At 49.4% G+C, this 16,994-nt stretch overlaps 1 protein-coding gene across 30 annotated transcripts in view; it reads left to right on the forward strand.

Annotated features, from left to right (window-relative positions):
- The window catches only part of TNS3 (tensin 3), a 309,070-nt gene that overhangs the window by 134,006 nt on the left and 158,070 nt on the right, over positions 1 to 16,994 (forward strand). For 24 of the 30 annotated variants that reach the window (XM_005549633.4, XM_065541982.2, XM_065541989.2 and 21 more), the window contains 3 exons: positions 11,360 to 11,412; positions 13,798 to 13,969; positions 16,085 to 16,135. In XM_005549633.4, coding sequence (XP_005549690.3) covers positions 11,360 to 11,412; positions 13,798 to 13,969; positions 16,085 to 16,135 — 276 coding nt within the window. The remainder of the gene's footprint in view (positions 1 to 11,359; positions 11,413 to 13,797; positions 13,970 to 16,084; positions 16,136 to 16,994) is intronic. The other 6 variants (XM_074035041.1, XM_074035040.1, XM_074035042.1 and 3 more) reach the window with 1 other exon arrangement.

The following is a 16,994-nucleotide window of genomic DNA, read 5'->3' on the forward strand; positions in this document are numbered from 1 at the left end:
TTCTTTGGAAATGCTCACATCTCTGTGTCTTCCCCGACCGTGGCTTACCTCTCCCTGCTGCCAGTCTTCCTGAGCTGCCTCTTTCCATATGGTTCCAAACCAGCCTGAGCTCCTGGCCAGGGAGGCAGGATCCTGTGACTATTTAGTTACAAATAAATAGAGATCTAATCTTAGCCTGTTGTTTCTCCTAGTTGAACATGAAGGCAAAATGACAAGATGACTTTATTTTAGTTTCCCAGCCTCCATGGGGTGTATTTTCTCCGGCAGTTCCTAACGATTGCTGCTTATGTTTACAAGCATTAAGCAGAAAATCAAGTTGGGCAATCCTGATAATTAATTGGTTTCTGGCATTCTTGTTCTGGAAGGGAAAAAATGTCTTATTAGCGGTGTGGCTTTGGGAAAATCACTTGCCCTCTCTGAGCCTTGTTTCTCCTACTGTCAACTGGGCATTGTGGTCACAGCTGGTTTTGTGATCTAAGGGGGAATCCCAATAACTTGTGGATAAAGTGCATTTCCAGGGCCTCACACAGGCCTGACACAGAAATAAGATGATGGAATAAGTAGCTAATATTTCCTTGGCACTTATTAGTGGCCAGGCACTGTTCTAAGCCCTATGTATATGTTTCCTTATTTAATCATTCCAAGAATGCTGTTTTTATCTCCTTTTTCTAGATGAGGAAACTGAGTCACACAGAGGGCAAGTAAATTCCCAAGGTCAGACAGTTTACTCGAGCAGTGGATCTCGCTGCCTACCCAGGCATTAGTATTCCAAAGGGTGGGTGCTGAACCCCCAACTCATATGTGCTGGGTGGTGGAGGAATCAATGAAGGATGAGCAAATAAATGCCTTGAAATTTGCCAGCTGAATGTTGTTCAGGTTGTTGCTTTTGAAAAAGGTTTTACATTTATTTCTTCTCCATTTGCCTGGAGAAACAAAAACAGAATGTGCAGTGGTGTCTCATCCCAACCTGTTTAATTGTCTCCACCCCGTACATAGCCTGGCAGCTGTGATCTGTGTCTCTCGTCCCCAGGCCCTGCATAGTCCTGCTTCCTTGTGGATTTGTCCATGGCTGTTGTTTCTTTTGATTTATTTATTTGAGATAGAGTCTCACTCTATTGCTTAGGCTGGAGTGCAGTGGCACCATCTCGGCTCACTGCAATCTCTACCTCCTGGGTTGGAGTGATTTTCCTGCCTCAGCCTTCTGAGTAACTGGGACTACAGGCGCGCACCACCATGCCTGGCTAATTTTTTGTATTTTTAGTAGAGACAGGGTTTCTCCATGTTGGCCAGGTTGGTCTCGAACTCCTGGCCTCAAGTGATCCACCTGCCACAACCTCCCAAAGTGCTGGGATTACAGACGTGAGCCACTGCGCCTGGCCTTTTGTTTCTTTTTACAGAGCTGTTTACAGTGCTAGTTTTCAGGCCTGATCAGTCTGCTAGGAGCAGCGCACAGGTCCTGGGGACACCCAGGGGAGCTGATATTCTCACTGCGGGCTTAGGTCTTGCTGGGATTCCTAACATGACATCCATAAAAGGGCTTCTTTTTCTTTTTTTTTTTGTAGACAAAGTCTCAGGCTGGAGTGCAGTGGCACGATCTTAGCTCACTGCAACCTCCGCCTCCCGGGTTCAAACAATCCTCCTGCCTCAGTCTCCCAAGTAGCTGGGATTACAGGCATCTGCCACGACACCCGGCTAATTTTTTTTTTTTTTTTTTTTGAGACAGGGTCTCGCTCTGTCGCCCAGGCTGGAGTGCAGTGGCCGGATCTCAGCTCACTGCAAGCTCTGCCTCCCGGGTTTATACCATTCTCCTGCCTCAGCCTCCCGAGTAGCTGGGACTACAGGTGCCCGCCACCGCGCCAGGCTAATTTTTTGTATTTTTTTGGTAGAGACGGGGTTTCACCATGTTAGCCAGGATGGTCTCGATCTCCTGACCTCGTGATCTGCCCGTCTCGGCCTCCCAAAGTGCTGGGATTACAGGCTTGAGCCACCGCGCCTGGCCGACACCCGGCTAATTTTTGTATTTTTGGTAGAGACGGGGTTTCACCGTGTTGGCCAGGCTCGTCTTGAACTCCTGACCTCGTGATCCCTTGCCTTGGCCTCCCAAAGTGCTGAGATTACAGGTGTGAGCCACCATGCCCTGCCAAGGGCTTCTTTTCTTTCCTGTTCACCAAAAGCCAGTGAGGACAAGGAGAGGCAGGGAGCGGGGTGCCATGTTTAATCTACCCTGGCTCAAGGATCCTGGCACTGCCCTGCCCCCATATTGGCCCCTGGTTAAGCATGAGCAAAGGTCAGTGCTAGTCACTGCTTCTTTGGCCAGCCCGGACTGTAGCTAGAGGCCTGGCAGAGAGTGGAGACCTGCTTTCTGCCAGTGGTCAGAGCCTCCCTGGGAAGAAGGATGCTCACCTCTGCTCCAGGGTCTTGGTCTTAGGGAGGCAGAGATGCTAAGGGGACGGCTTCTTAAAGGGTAGTCTTGGGGAATTACATGCGAAACCACTTAAAAAATGTGTATTACCATTGTCAGTACTTGAGTAGGCACAGGATACTGAGTTCAGCTCAGTGGGTGAGAAAAATCCGTAGTTTATAGACATGTGTATCCTAGCCACACTGTTAGCCTTTACCAAGCTCTCAAGCTGGTACTTGACCACTTTGCTATTCTGTGGGCACTGCCTTCCTAAATAGGCCCCATTTATTCCATGTTATAGCCTTGGGAAGGAGCAGATGTCACTGCTTTTCATCCTACTCTTCTTTTAGATAAGCCTGTTAAAGTCGATGGGTACATTTATTTTTGTTAATCCAAAACTAAAGCTAACTAGCTGTCTGTTACTAAAATCTAACAACAGCATCCTCATGCCTCTTCAGATGGCCGGATGAGTCCGTAGCCACTTTGGGGTTAGTGGTTCATTTCTTCCTTTCCTCATTCTGCAGACTGCTGTGCTGGGCGGCTGCTGTGTGCAGGGTGCGGCCCGAGAGCCTAGACATAGCTCTGGGAGCTGGACTGCCAGAGTCTCTGCTGGATCCACATGGGAGGGGGCTGTAGAGCTCAGACGAGAATTCACAGTTACTTGTTTTTTTGCGGCTGTGGTCAGCACAGTAAAGTAGACCAGTGCTGGGCGTGGTGGCTCACACCTGTAATCCCAACACTTTGGGAGGCCGAGGCGGGCGGATCACCTGAGGTCAGGAGTTCAAGACCAGCCTGGCCAACATGGTGAAATCCTGTCTCTACTAAAAATAGCTGGGTGTGGTGGCGCGTGCCTGTAATCCCAGCTACTAGAGGCTGAGGCAGGAGAATCACTTGAACCCGGGAGGTGGAGGTTGCAGTGAGCCAAGATCACCCCACTGCACTCCAGCCTGGACAACCGAGTGAGACCCCGTCTCAAAATTAAAAAAAAAAAGGAGAGCAAAGTGGAAAGGAACATATTAATGGCATCCTGACTCAGGTCAGGTAGGGAGATCAAATTCTGCTTTGCTGGGAAGTTGCCATCTGAGCCAAGTGCTTGAGAAATCACAGGAGTTAACCAGGTAAAAACTGGGATACATGAATGAGGAGCATTCTAATCTGTCTGTGGTATGTGCAAAGACCCTGGGGCAAGAGGAAGCAGAGTGGGTAAGGTAGGGACAGGAAGTGAGGGAGGCACATGAGGAGGCAGGGACTGGCTCACCCAGGGCTCTGAGGAGCAGGCTGAGCATCTATCTGCCTTTCACCCCATGGCAATGGGACGTCAGTGAAGGATGCTCCATTTGAAATGCCGCACTGGCATTAATTGCACGATATAGTCTTGGTTTGCTGCAGCTGAGCTCTGCTCTTCAGACTGCCTTCCACCTGCAGGATACGCGCTTATGCCAGGCACACAGTATTGAATGTTGAGCAGTGACTTCCCTGGGCAATGGAGATTCTGTACAGTTTAACTGGACGCATTGGCAACATACAGTGCAAGGCTCAGGGACAATCTGCAGTGAGCAAGGCTGGCTTGTTAGTCTCAGGCAGGCATTGGACAGTTTTGTCTTTATTCTATGAACAGCCTCACAAGGGAGACAGCATTGTCCCGTTCCACAGATGGGCCCCCTGAGGCTCATGAGTGCCCTGGCCCAAGATTCTGAAGCTGGCAGGTGGTGGGACTCGCACCCAGGTCTACCTGATGCCAGATTTCATTACTATACTGTGAGGTTTTGGAATCTTTTTTTTTTTTTTTTGAGACGGAGTCTCGCTCTGTTGCCCAGGCTGGAGTGCAGTGGTGTGATCTCAGCTCACTGCAAGCTCCGCCTCCCGGGTTCACACCATTCTCCTGCCTCAGCCTCCCGAGTAGCTGGGACTACAAGCGACTGCCACCACACCAGGCTAACTTTTTTGTGTTTTTAGTAGAGACGGGGTTTCACTGTGATACCGATCTCCTGACCTCTTGATCCACCCACCTCGGCCTCCCAAAGTGCTGGGATTACAGGCGTGAGCCACCGCGCCCGACCCAGGTTTTGGAAACTTTTGATTTGTTCAAACAAGCAGTCAAAGGACATAGGTTAAAAAAAGAACCAAATTCTGGCTGGGCACGGTGGTTCACGCCTGTGATCCCAGCATTGGATGCCGAGGTGGGCGGATCCCCTGGGGTCAGGAGTTCAAGAGCAGCCTGGCCAACATGGTGAAATCCTGTCTCTACTAAAAATACAAAAATTAGCCAGGTGTGATGGTGGGCACTTATAATCCTAGCTACTCGGGAGGCTGAAGCAGGAGAATCGCTTGAACCCAGGAGGCAGAGGTTGCAGTGAGCTGAAATCGTGCCACTCCACTCCAGCCTGGGTGGCAGAGTGAGACTCTGTTTCAAAAAAAAAGAGAATCGAATTCCCACCAGAGTTGGGCTCTTGTCTAGAAGATTACAAGCTTGTCTAGAAATTAACCGGCCTGTCAGATGGGGGGTCCCAGATCCTCACCTGTGGAGAAGAACATCAAACCAGCTGGGATCCCACCCCACCTAAGGAGGATCCCATGTCTCCCTGGGACGTCATGGACTTCCAGGAAGTTTTGTTGCAGAGGGAATGGGGCCTGTGTCCTTCACTCTTCCCTCTTCGCTGTGCTTATCCTCTGCATGCCTCACATGGGTGAGTGCAGAGAAGGCTGTTGGCTGTTCTGGTGGGTATGCTTACTCCTGCCCAGGTGGTGGCCGTAGTGTTGATGTGGCAGCCAATGGAGCGGCTGCAGGGATGGCTGGAAATGTGCTTTGGCATTGACCTTGGGGAATCTCCAGTGGCCCTTTCAGTCCCAGCGGTCCATGGCCTCCCCTCCTTCTGCCAGGGCCCCGGCCTCCTGCTGTCCTCTCTGCCTTCGTTAGATGGATGTGCTTGGCTTTTCCTTGGGTCTTCTCCCAGATGTGCAGAAAGACTCTTTGAAGCTCAGGTCTTCCTTCTGATCAGGCCTGCCCTCCTGAGCAAGAAGCCGCAGGTCATAGTGGAAAGCATGGTTCTCATAGAGGTACTAGAGCGAGCATCACCACGTGTTCTAAAGCTGTCTGCTGGTCTTGGCAAATGGCACGTGGCAGGGTGCGGCGCTGTGGAATGGGATGAGGCTTTAGGGTGGGGTCTTTAGGGTGAAGCCTAGGGTGTGCTAGGATAACGCACTGCAGGATGGAGCCCTGCAGGAGGGCACAGAGGGACTGAGAGCTGTAGGGTCACTGTGGGACCGTGTGCCACAGGGCCACTGTGAAAAGCAGGTTTGCCCTAGTGTGCCATGTGTGGATTGCTAACTCTAAGGTGAGGTCAGGACATGAGCGCACAGTCCTGGAAAGAGGAGGAAGATGAGGCCAAGGCGAGTGGAGGACCTTTCCCAAGGCTGCAGGTGCCAAACTGGGGACCCTGAATTTGGACCCAGAGTGCCTGATGTGGAGCCTACGTGCTTTGCTATAAGGCTAAGCTACTTTCTCCCAAAAGAGGTGTTTTTGCCTTCCTTCCGCTTAGTCTGCTGTCACCCACTGCATGTGACACACTAGGAAGTGCTCTGTCGTGGGCAACAGAGCAAGACTCCTTCTCCAAACAAACAAACAAACATATGTGGTACCAGAGTGACCCTCCAGGCAGTGCATCCAACTCTTTATCTGAGGAATGCCTCGCCTCACTTTTCACTCACTGACTCAGGGAGTCCAGGGCTGGGATGGTCTCCAAGTGTTTGATCCACAGCTGTCATTTTACCAGAAGAGAAAGGGAGGTTCGTGACCTCATTGAGCCCATGGGGCCAGTTTGTCACGTGGCCAGGATGAGCTCCAGGACCTGTAGAAGGCAACGGCTTCTATAGAGCTGTCTGGCCAGGCACAGAAGCACACGCCAGTGATCCCAGCACTCTGGGAGACCGAGGCCAGTGGATTGCTTGAGCGTCAGACCAGCCTGGACAACATGGCGAGACCCCCATCTCTACAAAAACAAAAATAAAAATTAGCGGTATTTGGTGGCACATGCATGTAGTCCCAGCTACTTGGGAGGATGAGGTGGGAGGATCATCTGAGCCTGAGAGGTCACTGAGAGGCTGCAGTCATCCGTGATCACGCCACTGCCTGGGCGACAGTGAGAGCTTGACTCAAAAAAAAAAAAAAAACTGTGATCACGCCACTGCACTCCAGCCTGGGCGACGGTGAGAGCTTGACTTAAAAAAAAAAAAAAAAAAAAAAAGCAGCCTGGAACAGGGCAGTCTTTGCAGGCTTACCTTTTGTAGGTTTAACCTTAACCACAGATTCTACCTGGGCCTCCCTTTTCCCTTTCTCTTATTTGGGTGTTGAAGGCTGTGATAAGTGCATGCCAACAGGGGCACAGGTGAGGGAGGCATGGGCTGGGCAGAGGCTGGGTGGGAGGCTTTGCTGCCTGGATTTTTTCACCCTGGAAAACAAGAGAACAAAAGAAGCAACTTGTGTTTCTATCTCGTGGGAACTCTAATCACGAAGGGCTTGGATTTGATCGCCATCGGCGATGGGACCACAAGGAAAGCACCGGAAGGCTTCTGAGGACGTGAGTGGGCAGTTCTCTTTTCAAAACACCTAGAGAGAGTGAGTTTGCCACACAGATTGGCAGGACTGGTGCCTACAAGTAGAGTTTTCTAAACCTCGTATGAGGTTAGGATTTCTGGTTTCTCAAGAGCCAGGTTTAATAAACCTGTAGCAAGTTAGCTTCTCAGTCATCCTTCAGTCATGAAATGCATTATGGTGCACACAGAGGGTTTAGATGTGTGCAACCCAAGTGTAGGTATATTCTTTACTTTCAGATAAAGACTCATAGGGACATCGTATCCCTGAGTCTCCTGTTGACAAGCACAATATTTCAGAATCTCTTAGCAGCAGTTCCAGTTCAGTATGGGGCTTGGTTCTCCTTTTAGTCTAAGCCAAGGCAGCTGAGGGGGTTCTAGCCCAGTGTGTCAGGGGGACCTGTCATAGGCATGTCCTCTGCTTGGTTCCAGATTTAACCCCTGCATGATTCAGGGGGATTTTAGTGCACATCAGACCTCAGACGCTGACTTGGAAGTGATGGAAGGGCCATAGCTTCTCTCTCCTTTTTGGCACAGGGCTAGAAAAGCTGCCCCAAGCAAGTCTTTTATCCTCACTGACGTTCGTGTGATTCAGGGGGCAGTCTGTGCAGGAGAGGGCATGGACCACCTGAAAGCCAGGAGATGGAAGAAGTGCACACTTTTGGCGTCAGAAAGTGCTACTGCAGCTTAACTGTGGGATTCCAACACATCTGCCCACAAATCCTCGTTTCCTCATCACCATCCCTATGTTACCAACCTGTAACATTTAACATGGAGATGGTGATACCTGCTTACTGGGGTTTCTGCTGGGCTCCATGCAGTGCTTTTCAGGGTTGTGCTATGGAAGCTGCTGAGCACCACATGCCTTGGAGGTGGCCAGGTCTGGCTTTGCACGTCTGGACTGGAGGCATGAGGTGGACAGATGCGGGTCTGGGGCTGGGGATGTGAGTGGGTGTTGAGCTCTCTATGTTCTTGGAGGGTGGCCCTGAGATATGCTGGGTCTCGCCTTGATCTTAAGTGGATGTAGACTTACATAGCAAATTGGGTATGTTGGGGGCGGGCTGAGTTCCTCCTTCCTGCCCCTCTTCCCAATGCAGAGGTTAAGGAAGGAGTGTCTCTGGGCGATGCTGGGGCACTTTACAGGAACCCTGTGTTTCCGAACACTTGATGTAAGCAACTTTGTGCAATTCAACACTCTTTCTGACTTTTCACCAGCTCAGGTGCTGGGGCCTCCCTGTGGTGACAGCACAGATTACAGTTTCCTCCATTGGCCTTGACCTTAGAAATTATGTAACTATTGATTTAAGGCCGGGTGCGGTGGCTCAAGCCTGTAATCCCAGCACTTTGGGAGGCCGAGACGGGCGGATCACGAGTTCAGGAGATCGAGACCATCCTGGCTAACACGGTGAAACCCCGTCTCTACTAAAATACAAAAAAAAAATTAGCCGGGCGAGGTGGCGGGCGCCTGTAGTCCCAGCTACTCGGGAGGCTGAGGCAGGAGAATGGCGTGAACCCGGGAGGCGGGGCTTGCAGTGAGCTGAGATCCAGCCACTGCACTCCAGCCTGGGCGACAGAGCGAGACTCCGTCTCAAAAAAAAAAAAAAAAAAAAAAAGAAATTATGTAACTATTGATTTAAAAGAGTTTCTTTTGGTTTGTTTTTTTGACAGTGGTTACAATTTGTATGGTTTCGGGGTTTGAACACTTAATGCTGAATTGGATTCAGAGATGATTGGATTGAGAAGATCCCGTGGCTCTGTCTGACCTGCCCCTTCTCACTCTGCAGCTGAGGAATAAATGGGCCCTGGGTTCTGTTAGGGACAGCAGAGTCCTCATGCCTTCCGGGACCCCTGTCTCCTTCCCTCCTGCTGTCAGGGCCCCGCCTGAGGGACGGTGACGCTCCTACCCCATCACGTTGGTGCCAGCAGTGAGCAGTTATGTATTTGTGTGGTTGTCATCTTGGAATGATGTGCAATATGAGAGTTAAATAGTTTTGCCAATGAGTTATCATAATGCTGTTTATATGTTAGGTTGCATGCTAGTCTTTTATGGTAAAATGAGTGACATAGGGTCTGAAGTGGCAGCCCACTTGTAGGAACTGGGCCAGTGTACTCCAGCATGGCATTGCGATGGGAGTCACTGTATTTTGGATGTGTGGTCTGGTCAAGATGTGGGACACATATAGTCAGATCCTGGTGGGTTCATGTAAGACCCAGGACCATGGTCGGTCAAACTCCTTACTGTTCTCCCCTGAGATGTTGGCTTATTGAATACTTTTTTGAAGTAGATGGGACCCTGGTTAAGCTGAGTTTCCCCATGATGGGATTGGTTCTATTAGGAGTGCATCTGTTCTGCTTGAATTTGAGTCTTACATGTATAGATTGTATGAATTAACCTAAACGGGTTTTTGATGTATCATTTCCTTACCTTTTCGGAGACTTCATTTTAGTGCATTCGGTTTGACTCTGGGATTGTATTCTATATACTTTTTTTTGGTTTTGTTTATTTGTTTGGGACAGGGTCTTGCTCTGTTGCCCAGGCTGGAGTGCGGTGGCGCAATCTTGGCTCCCTGCAACCTCCACCTCCCGGGTTCAAGTGACTCTTGTGCCTCAGCCTCCCGAGTAGCTAGGATTACAGATGCGTGCCACCACGTCGGCTAATTTTTATATTTTTAGTAGAGATGTGGTTTCATGATGTTGGCCAGGTGGTCTTGAACTCCTGGCCTCAAGTGATCCACCCGCCATGGCCTCCCAAAGGGCTGGGATTACAGGTGTAAGCCACTGTGCCCGGCCTTATTCTAAGTACTCTTTATACACACTGATAAGTTGTCCTCTGAAATCTTGCATCCATTTATATTTCACCAAAACTTTAAAAAATGTTTTCAAAATTTTTATTTTTGCTGCTCTGCTAGGCAAAAGAATGGTCTCCGGTTTTGTAGCTGTCTAGTCTGAGCTATGAAAGGCTTTAGGTTAGGGCTTTGAGAAGATCATAGGAACATGTTTGGAGGCATGTAGGCACAGGGGATGAGCAGGCGGTGCAGCTCAGAAGTCAGGGGTGGGTGGAGTCTGGAGACCACGGGACTTCACTTGACCAGGTCTGTCCAGCATGGGCAGTGGTCATCTGGTGCCCGGCTGGGTTTCAAGCCATTGACAGAATTCCCTCAGTGAATCCCTGGACAGCTCTGTGAGAGTGGCCCTGTCTGTTACTATTCTCACTTCAAAAGGCAGGAGACAAATAAGTGGAGTGGCCAAAGGGCTTGCCCAGGAAAAACAAAGAGGAGGTGGACCCAGGGCAGAGCTCGCTGGCACCTTGGTGTAGAACTGAAGAGCACGCCCCTAGATCCTGCCCCTGTTTTGGGAGGCCGAGATGATGATCTCTGCGGTTTTGGGATTGGCGCTAGGCTTTGCACTGGTGTGATTTCAGGAAAACATCTGTATTGTTGGTCTCCGAAATATCCATAGAATTTGTTTTCTGTTCATTTCTTGCCAAAGGAGTCCAGGTGAGCTGCACCTGCCTGAGTGGGATCCTAGGTGTAATTGGGGGTGTTGATGCCTCTGATGGTGGTGTCTGTGGGCCTGCGTTGATCGGGGAGCAGGAGGAGTGCTGGAGGCTCTGTGTCCCCCCAACTCAGGGGTCTCTGGGCTCCTGTGTGCCGCATTACCTGGCTTGGGGCAGAAAGAACCTTCGAGGGAGCCCTGTAGGGGGTGTCTTGGTTTCCCCACCCACCTCTGCCATCTGACGAGATCGCTTCCCTCTTTAAGCCCCAATTTCCTCACTTCTGAAATATTGGAGAGCCTTCTTACTCATACAGTTGCTGGGCATTTTTCCTGAAATCGTAAATCTCTGTCACCGTAGTATATAACAACCCTTACACGCAAGGAAGGGTTATATAAATGTAAAGTAATTATAACTCGAGTCTTTTATCCCTGTTGAATAGGCTCTTTAAAAAAGAGTAGGTATGACTGAGAATTCCTGAAAGTCACTCATTAATTGGTTCTTTCAAGTAAATAATAGCAGCCATGGTAGTCACGGCGCTGGTGTCCTCGGGCACCTCCCGTATTGGAGGGCAGGGCACTGTTTGCAGGCTGAGAGATGCCTACCTTGCCCTGAGTGGAGGGTGGCCTCGCTGGCTCCTGTGGAAGCCCATCCTGATGCTGGTTAGTGGCATTGCGTCTACACCATGTTGTGTGCTGCAGCTCACCATGGTGTAGACCCTTCCGAGGTGATAAGGTGGGCCAGTAGTTATGATTGACTTGCTGTTGATGATTAAACTGTGGGACAGCTGTCATTGTTCCCTCTCAGTGGTGTCTGTGCCATGTAAACTGGCAAGAAAGGAAACTTCAAAATGATCCTTGTTTTGTTATTTGCAGGCTCCAGGGAGTTCCACGCTGTCCAGTTCTCTGTGCCGTGATAAACCTCTGGGGTGAGTGTCTGTGTGGGTCATGCATTCCTGTGTCTCTGGCCATAGGTCAGCTCTCCACAGAGGAAGCTTGGGCATGGCATCATTTTGTTCTGTAGAAATCATAATTTCTGTTTTGGTTGTAAGCATTGCCAATCAAAGGTGATAACAGGCCAGGTTTTCTATCCGTTTTCTAAATGCTGTGTCAGGGTCAGAAGCCCAGCTGGTAGAAACACCTGTGATTGTCTTTGAATAAATAATTGCACTGCTGAGGCCTGATTGTGGAAGTGTCACTTTTGGGGGAGATTCCAGGGTGTGCTGGCAAGAGCCTCTTTAGAGCAGATGATGGGGGCCCTGAGCCAGCATCTTCTGGAGAGGCCCTCACTGTGGATCCTCGTGACCGCAGGAGGCGCTTTATTTCTGTTCTAACAGTGTTCAAAACATTTGAATTGGAATTAAATCCATGTCTGATAAATAAGGTAGAGAAAACAAAATCCTTGGGAATTGTTTGGATGCTGGTTTGAACAAATCAACCTTAAAAAATAAATGTACGGGCCGGGGTGGGGGTGGGGGGGTGGCTCACGCTTGTAATCCCAGCACTTTGGGAGGCTGAGGCGGGCAGACCACAAGATCCGGAGATCGAGACCATCCTGGCCAACATAGTGAAACCCCGTCTGCTGAAAATACAAAAATTAGTTTGGTGTGGTGGTGTGCGCCTGTAATCCCAGCTACTCGGGAGGCTGAGGCAAGAGAATTGCTTTAACCCAAGAGGCAGAGATTGCAGTAAGCCGAGATTGTGCCACTGCACTCCAGCCTGGCGACAGAGCGAGACTCTGTCTCAAAAAAAATAAAAATAAATGTATGGTATTGGGTGTTTGATGTTATTATTTCTTTTGGAGGTGTGATAATGGCATTGTAGACATTTTAATCAAAAAGTGTCCTTATCTGTTAGAAATCAATACTGTGAGGTTTATAAATGAAATTACATAATATCTGGGATTGCTTTAAAGCCATCAAAGTGGTGGAGGAGATTGCTGGGGGTATTGATGGACAAAGGTTAGCTGTGTGTTGGTGATTTTGAAGTTAGGTGATGGGTACATGGAGGTTTGCAAAACCATCTTATATGGTTTTGAATTTTTCCAAAATTTTACAAAAGAGAGAAACACATAGGAGTAGTAACAATGAAAACCCCAGAGCTGGTGGCAGCGCTTTGGAGGGACTCAAGCAAACGTCCTGTGCGCCCGTGCCTCTGGCTTCACCTTATGTGGGCACTGATTGGGTTCAACCCCATCCCCTCTCCCTGGATCCTTTTCCACCTCCTCCTGGATACCACCCTCAGCCCTAATGTTAGGAGCCCTCCTGGGGAGGGGATCAGGTCTCCCTGGGGCCCACAGGGCTGGTGGAGAAGCTCTGGTCTGTGGGAGGCCCTTGTCTCCAGTCACATTGGGTGCCTGGCTCCCATAATGCCAGTCCTGCCCAAGTCCTCAGCCTGCTGGCCATGACATGGCCATTTCTGCCCTTTTCCCTCTTCCCTCTTCCCTCCTCCACAGTCTTCATCTCACACTTGGGGGTCTGCCCTGGCCACCTGGGTGCCTGCCCTGGCCACCTGGGCACCTGGTTGGGTTGGCCAGCCCCACATTCTACCCTGCATCCACCTGGTCTGTGGTTAGCTGGGTGGGGTCCCAGCGGGGCTGCATGGAGCTCTTAGCTGTCTGATAGGAGTCTGCTGAGCTTCTGCTCAGTAGATGAAAGGCCGCTTTGATTACGCAGCTGCTGAATTCCTCCCCAGCTCGTCCCCTCTCCACATGAGGTCTTGCCTCCTTCTTGGGCCTGCAGGGTCCCCCATGACCATAGCTGGCCACCTCACCAGCCTCATCCTTGGCCGCACCTGCCCCAGGATGCTGCATACAGACACAAGGAGCTGCTTGCTGATATTTGGCTTCTGCTCGCACCATCCCTGCTTCCTCCCGGCCCCCTCCCGGTGCTCCCTCGTGCTGACCTTGACACCTCGGAGTGGGGTTGAGTCTCCCTCTCCAGGAGTCTCGCCTGGGACTCTGTTCTTGCTCTCAGTGAAACCACAAAAAGTCCTTCCCGCCTTCGTGCTTTTGCATCTGAGCCCATGTGTCACTGCTCTGAGTTGCTTTCTCTCTGTGCATTCCCCGACTGCAGCTTGCAATACCCAGTCATGCCCTGCTAGGAAAATTCGATCTTGTGCCCCTCCCCACACCGCCCACCGTTATGGGAACACAGCGCAGAGGCTGTGCACACTGTAAATTCCCGTAGCCGGCCGCCCAGGTGCTGGTGTGAACACCCGGGGGATGAGCGTCCGTCGTCCTCACCTTTTTCCTGGAGGATGAATGTCTGTCGCCTCCTTACTCTGTTTCTGACCTGCCCACTGCTCTCTCACAGGCCTGTCATCCTGAGTCCCATCATGGAGGGGGGCCACGGGCTGGACCTCACCTACATCACGGAGCGCATCATCGCCGTGTCCTTCCCTGCTGGCTGCTCCGAGGAGTCCTACCTGCACAACCTTCAGGAGGTCACACGCATGCTCAAGTCCAAGCATGGGGACAACTACCTGGTGAGTGGTGGGCGGCTCCGGGAGCCTTTGGGCAGGCTCTGCAGCAGGCACTGTGTGGGGACAGGCACCCACAGAACACTGGTTTACACATGAGGGAGAAGCTTAAGGGCCTGGGCTCACACGGCAGTTCATGGCGCCCTCGTCCTCTGTCTCTCTGCTGCCACGCCTGGGGAGGAGCCTTATGTGTCCCTGTAGGTAGCTTTCAGGGACACACGACTGCTGAACACCGGGATGGCTGTTGCCTTGTCCCGCACTCATCAGTGAGGCTGGCTCCCCCAGTGCCTTGGGACACTTCCCTGGCCAGCCACCCCTGCTCTCCCATGCTGCATCCCTGGTATCAAAAGACAAACTTGTGACTCTCCTCCTGAGCCAGAAATTAGGAAGACAGATTAGGTGGGCGCCCAAGAAACCAGGCTGCCCTGGAGACAAGGAGACAGCTTGATTTTCAAAACACACGTGTCGAGTTGATGGTGGAGCCCACATCTGAGGAATAATGTGGAACAGTCTCTCACCATCTCTCACCCTCCGATTGGCCCCTTGTTTTCTGTTCCCATGGTTGCTAACCCAAGTGGAGGCTGACTTCCTTCTGCTGTCAATGGTCACTAATGGGATTGAATGACAGCTCTCTGGAGCCCTTTCTCTACTTGCCTTCTTATCTCTAGTAAGGAGGCCTCCTTATCTGTGGTAAAGCTAATCTGCCCGGCAAGCCTACAGGACGGTCATTTTCTCCCTCGTAGTTCTGCTCCAATGACTAGGGCACCAGTGGCTAGGAGAGGTGGACCCAAGTGGCAGAGTAGGATGTGGCCTCCGTCTGATGCCAAAGCAGCCCTGGCCCAGGTGCTTCCTGTGTCCTGACCCCTCCCCGATCCTTGATTCACTCAGTCTCCTGCCTCTTTCTCCCCTTGAATCCCATCTTGTCTGTGACCTGGCGGTGGGTAGGAAGGGGTGGCCAAGCCCTGTCGGATGGTGGTACCTCTCACCAGGGGCCCTCTCCGCCCCAGGCAGGACCACGGCTCCTTCCTTTGCAAGCCACTCCCAGGCTGGTCAGTGCATCCCGAGTCCCCTCTCTGGCCATCCTTCCCCTTTTCCCCAGTCCACCTTCCCCAAAGAGATCATGCAGAGCGCCTGGAGTCCTGGCCAGCACCTGTCTGTGGGGCTTTATCAGGGCTGGAGCTCCCTGTGCAAAATGGCTATGGCGGGGATCCCTTTCTTGTGCAGGGTTAGAAATGAACTGTGGGTCTCAAAGCAGCGCCCCACCTTGTCATAAACAGGGCTTGCTGGGTGACCTGAACAAGCCCCCACCCTCCACTTTCCTCACATCTCTGACTCTGAAGTGAGAGGAACGTTTAGTTAATTTTTAAGGCTCCTTGCTGCTGGAACATTATTATTAATATTATTTTTCATTTTGTTCTACTTGAGTATTTAGCAAGGTTCCACAAATGGCTGTGATTTTTCAGTGAACTTAGGCCGTGGCTCTTGGCTGGGCATGAACTCGGCCCTTTCCAGGCCTGGGGCCACCAGGCCATAGAGGAGGGACGGCCTTCCCCACCATGTGCTACCCCTCTATTGGGTCAGTTTGTGTTGCCAGGAGCAAGACCCTGGAAGTTATTTTATATATATATGTGTATATATATTTTATAGTATATATTTTATACATATGTGTGTGTGTGCGTATATATATATATCCTGTATGTTGGGATATTTTGTAGCCATGAGAATAAAAAACAATAGTGACACGGTAGATTGCCTGGTTTAATACTAGTTAATGAAGTAGAATATAGACTTTATGTGTAAGGTTCTGTATGCCATCCTTATCTTACTTATTTTATTTGTTTTTTATTCTGTGATCACACACATCTATACTTTTCAATCTTTTCTGATCCTCGGTACCTGGAAGGGAAACATCATGTAAAAATGCAGTATGTTTTCTCCTTAAGTCTCTGACATCAAGGATTTGTCTAAAAACTTTTTTTCCCCCTGATTCTTGAGTGTGAAGATTTTAGGTATTTTTTAAAAAATTGAAGTATTAATTAAAATTAAATAAAAATTAAAGTATTAAATTTTTAAAATATTAAAATCTATTTTATACAAGGCATTTTTTCCTCTCCTTTATAGGTATTAAACCTTTCAGAAAAGAGATATGACCTTACGAAGCTTAACCCAAAGGTATGGAGTTCATCCCTTTATATTCTGCATTTTGTAAAATGTAAACAATGCTTATTTTGTGCAAAAATGATTTGCTACTAGTCTTTATGGAATGTGACTTGATAAGGAGTATTAGGAATTGTTCATAATCAATTTTTTTAATTATTACTTTTTTTTTTTTAGTTTGAAATAGAGATTCATAAGAAGTTGTGAAATAATACAGAGATCTCCTGTACTCCTCACCCAGTCTTTCCAGTGGGAGAATCTGACAACACTAATAGTAAAATATCTAGGTCAGGAAGTTGGTATTGATATAGTCCATGGACCTCACTCGCATATCCTTGGTTTTGCATACATGCGTGTTTCTCAGCATCATGTGTATAGATGATAAATACTACATATATATGTATAGAACAAATCTGTACACATGATGCTTCCTCCTCCCACCTCCTGGGATCTTTCATATATACTGCATATATATATGCATGGAACAAATCTATAACAAAGATATGTATAGAAAAAATAAAAACTGCATCATATGTATAGATTTGTTCAGCCACCACAAACAAGAGACAAAACATTTCCATCAGCATGGGGATCTCTTCTCCTAGTATCTCTTTATGGTCCTAGTACTCCTTTCATGATAATTTTCATTTTTTTTTTTTAATTCTTCTTTTTTTAATTTTACTTTAAGTTCTGGGATACATGTGCAGAACGTGCAGGTTTGTTACACAGATACACATGTGCCATGGTGGTTTGCTGCACCTATCAACCTGTCATCTAGGTTTTAAGCCCCTCATGCTTTAAGTATTTGTCCTAATGCTCTCCTTCCCCTTGCCCATCACCCTCCATGATCATTTTCAATAGCAACATTTGGGAG

This window comes from Macaca fascicularis, chromosome 3, assembly GCF_037993035.2.
Source record: "Macaca fascicularis isolate 582-1 chromosome 3, T2T-MFA8v1.1".
Classification (NCBI taxonomy): Eukaryota; Metazoa; Chordata; class Mammalia; order Primates; family Cercopithecidae; genus Macaca; species Macaca fascicularis.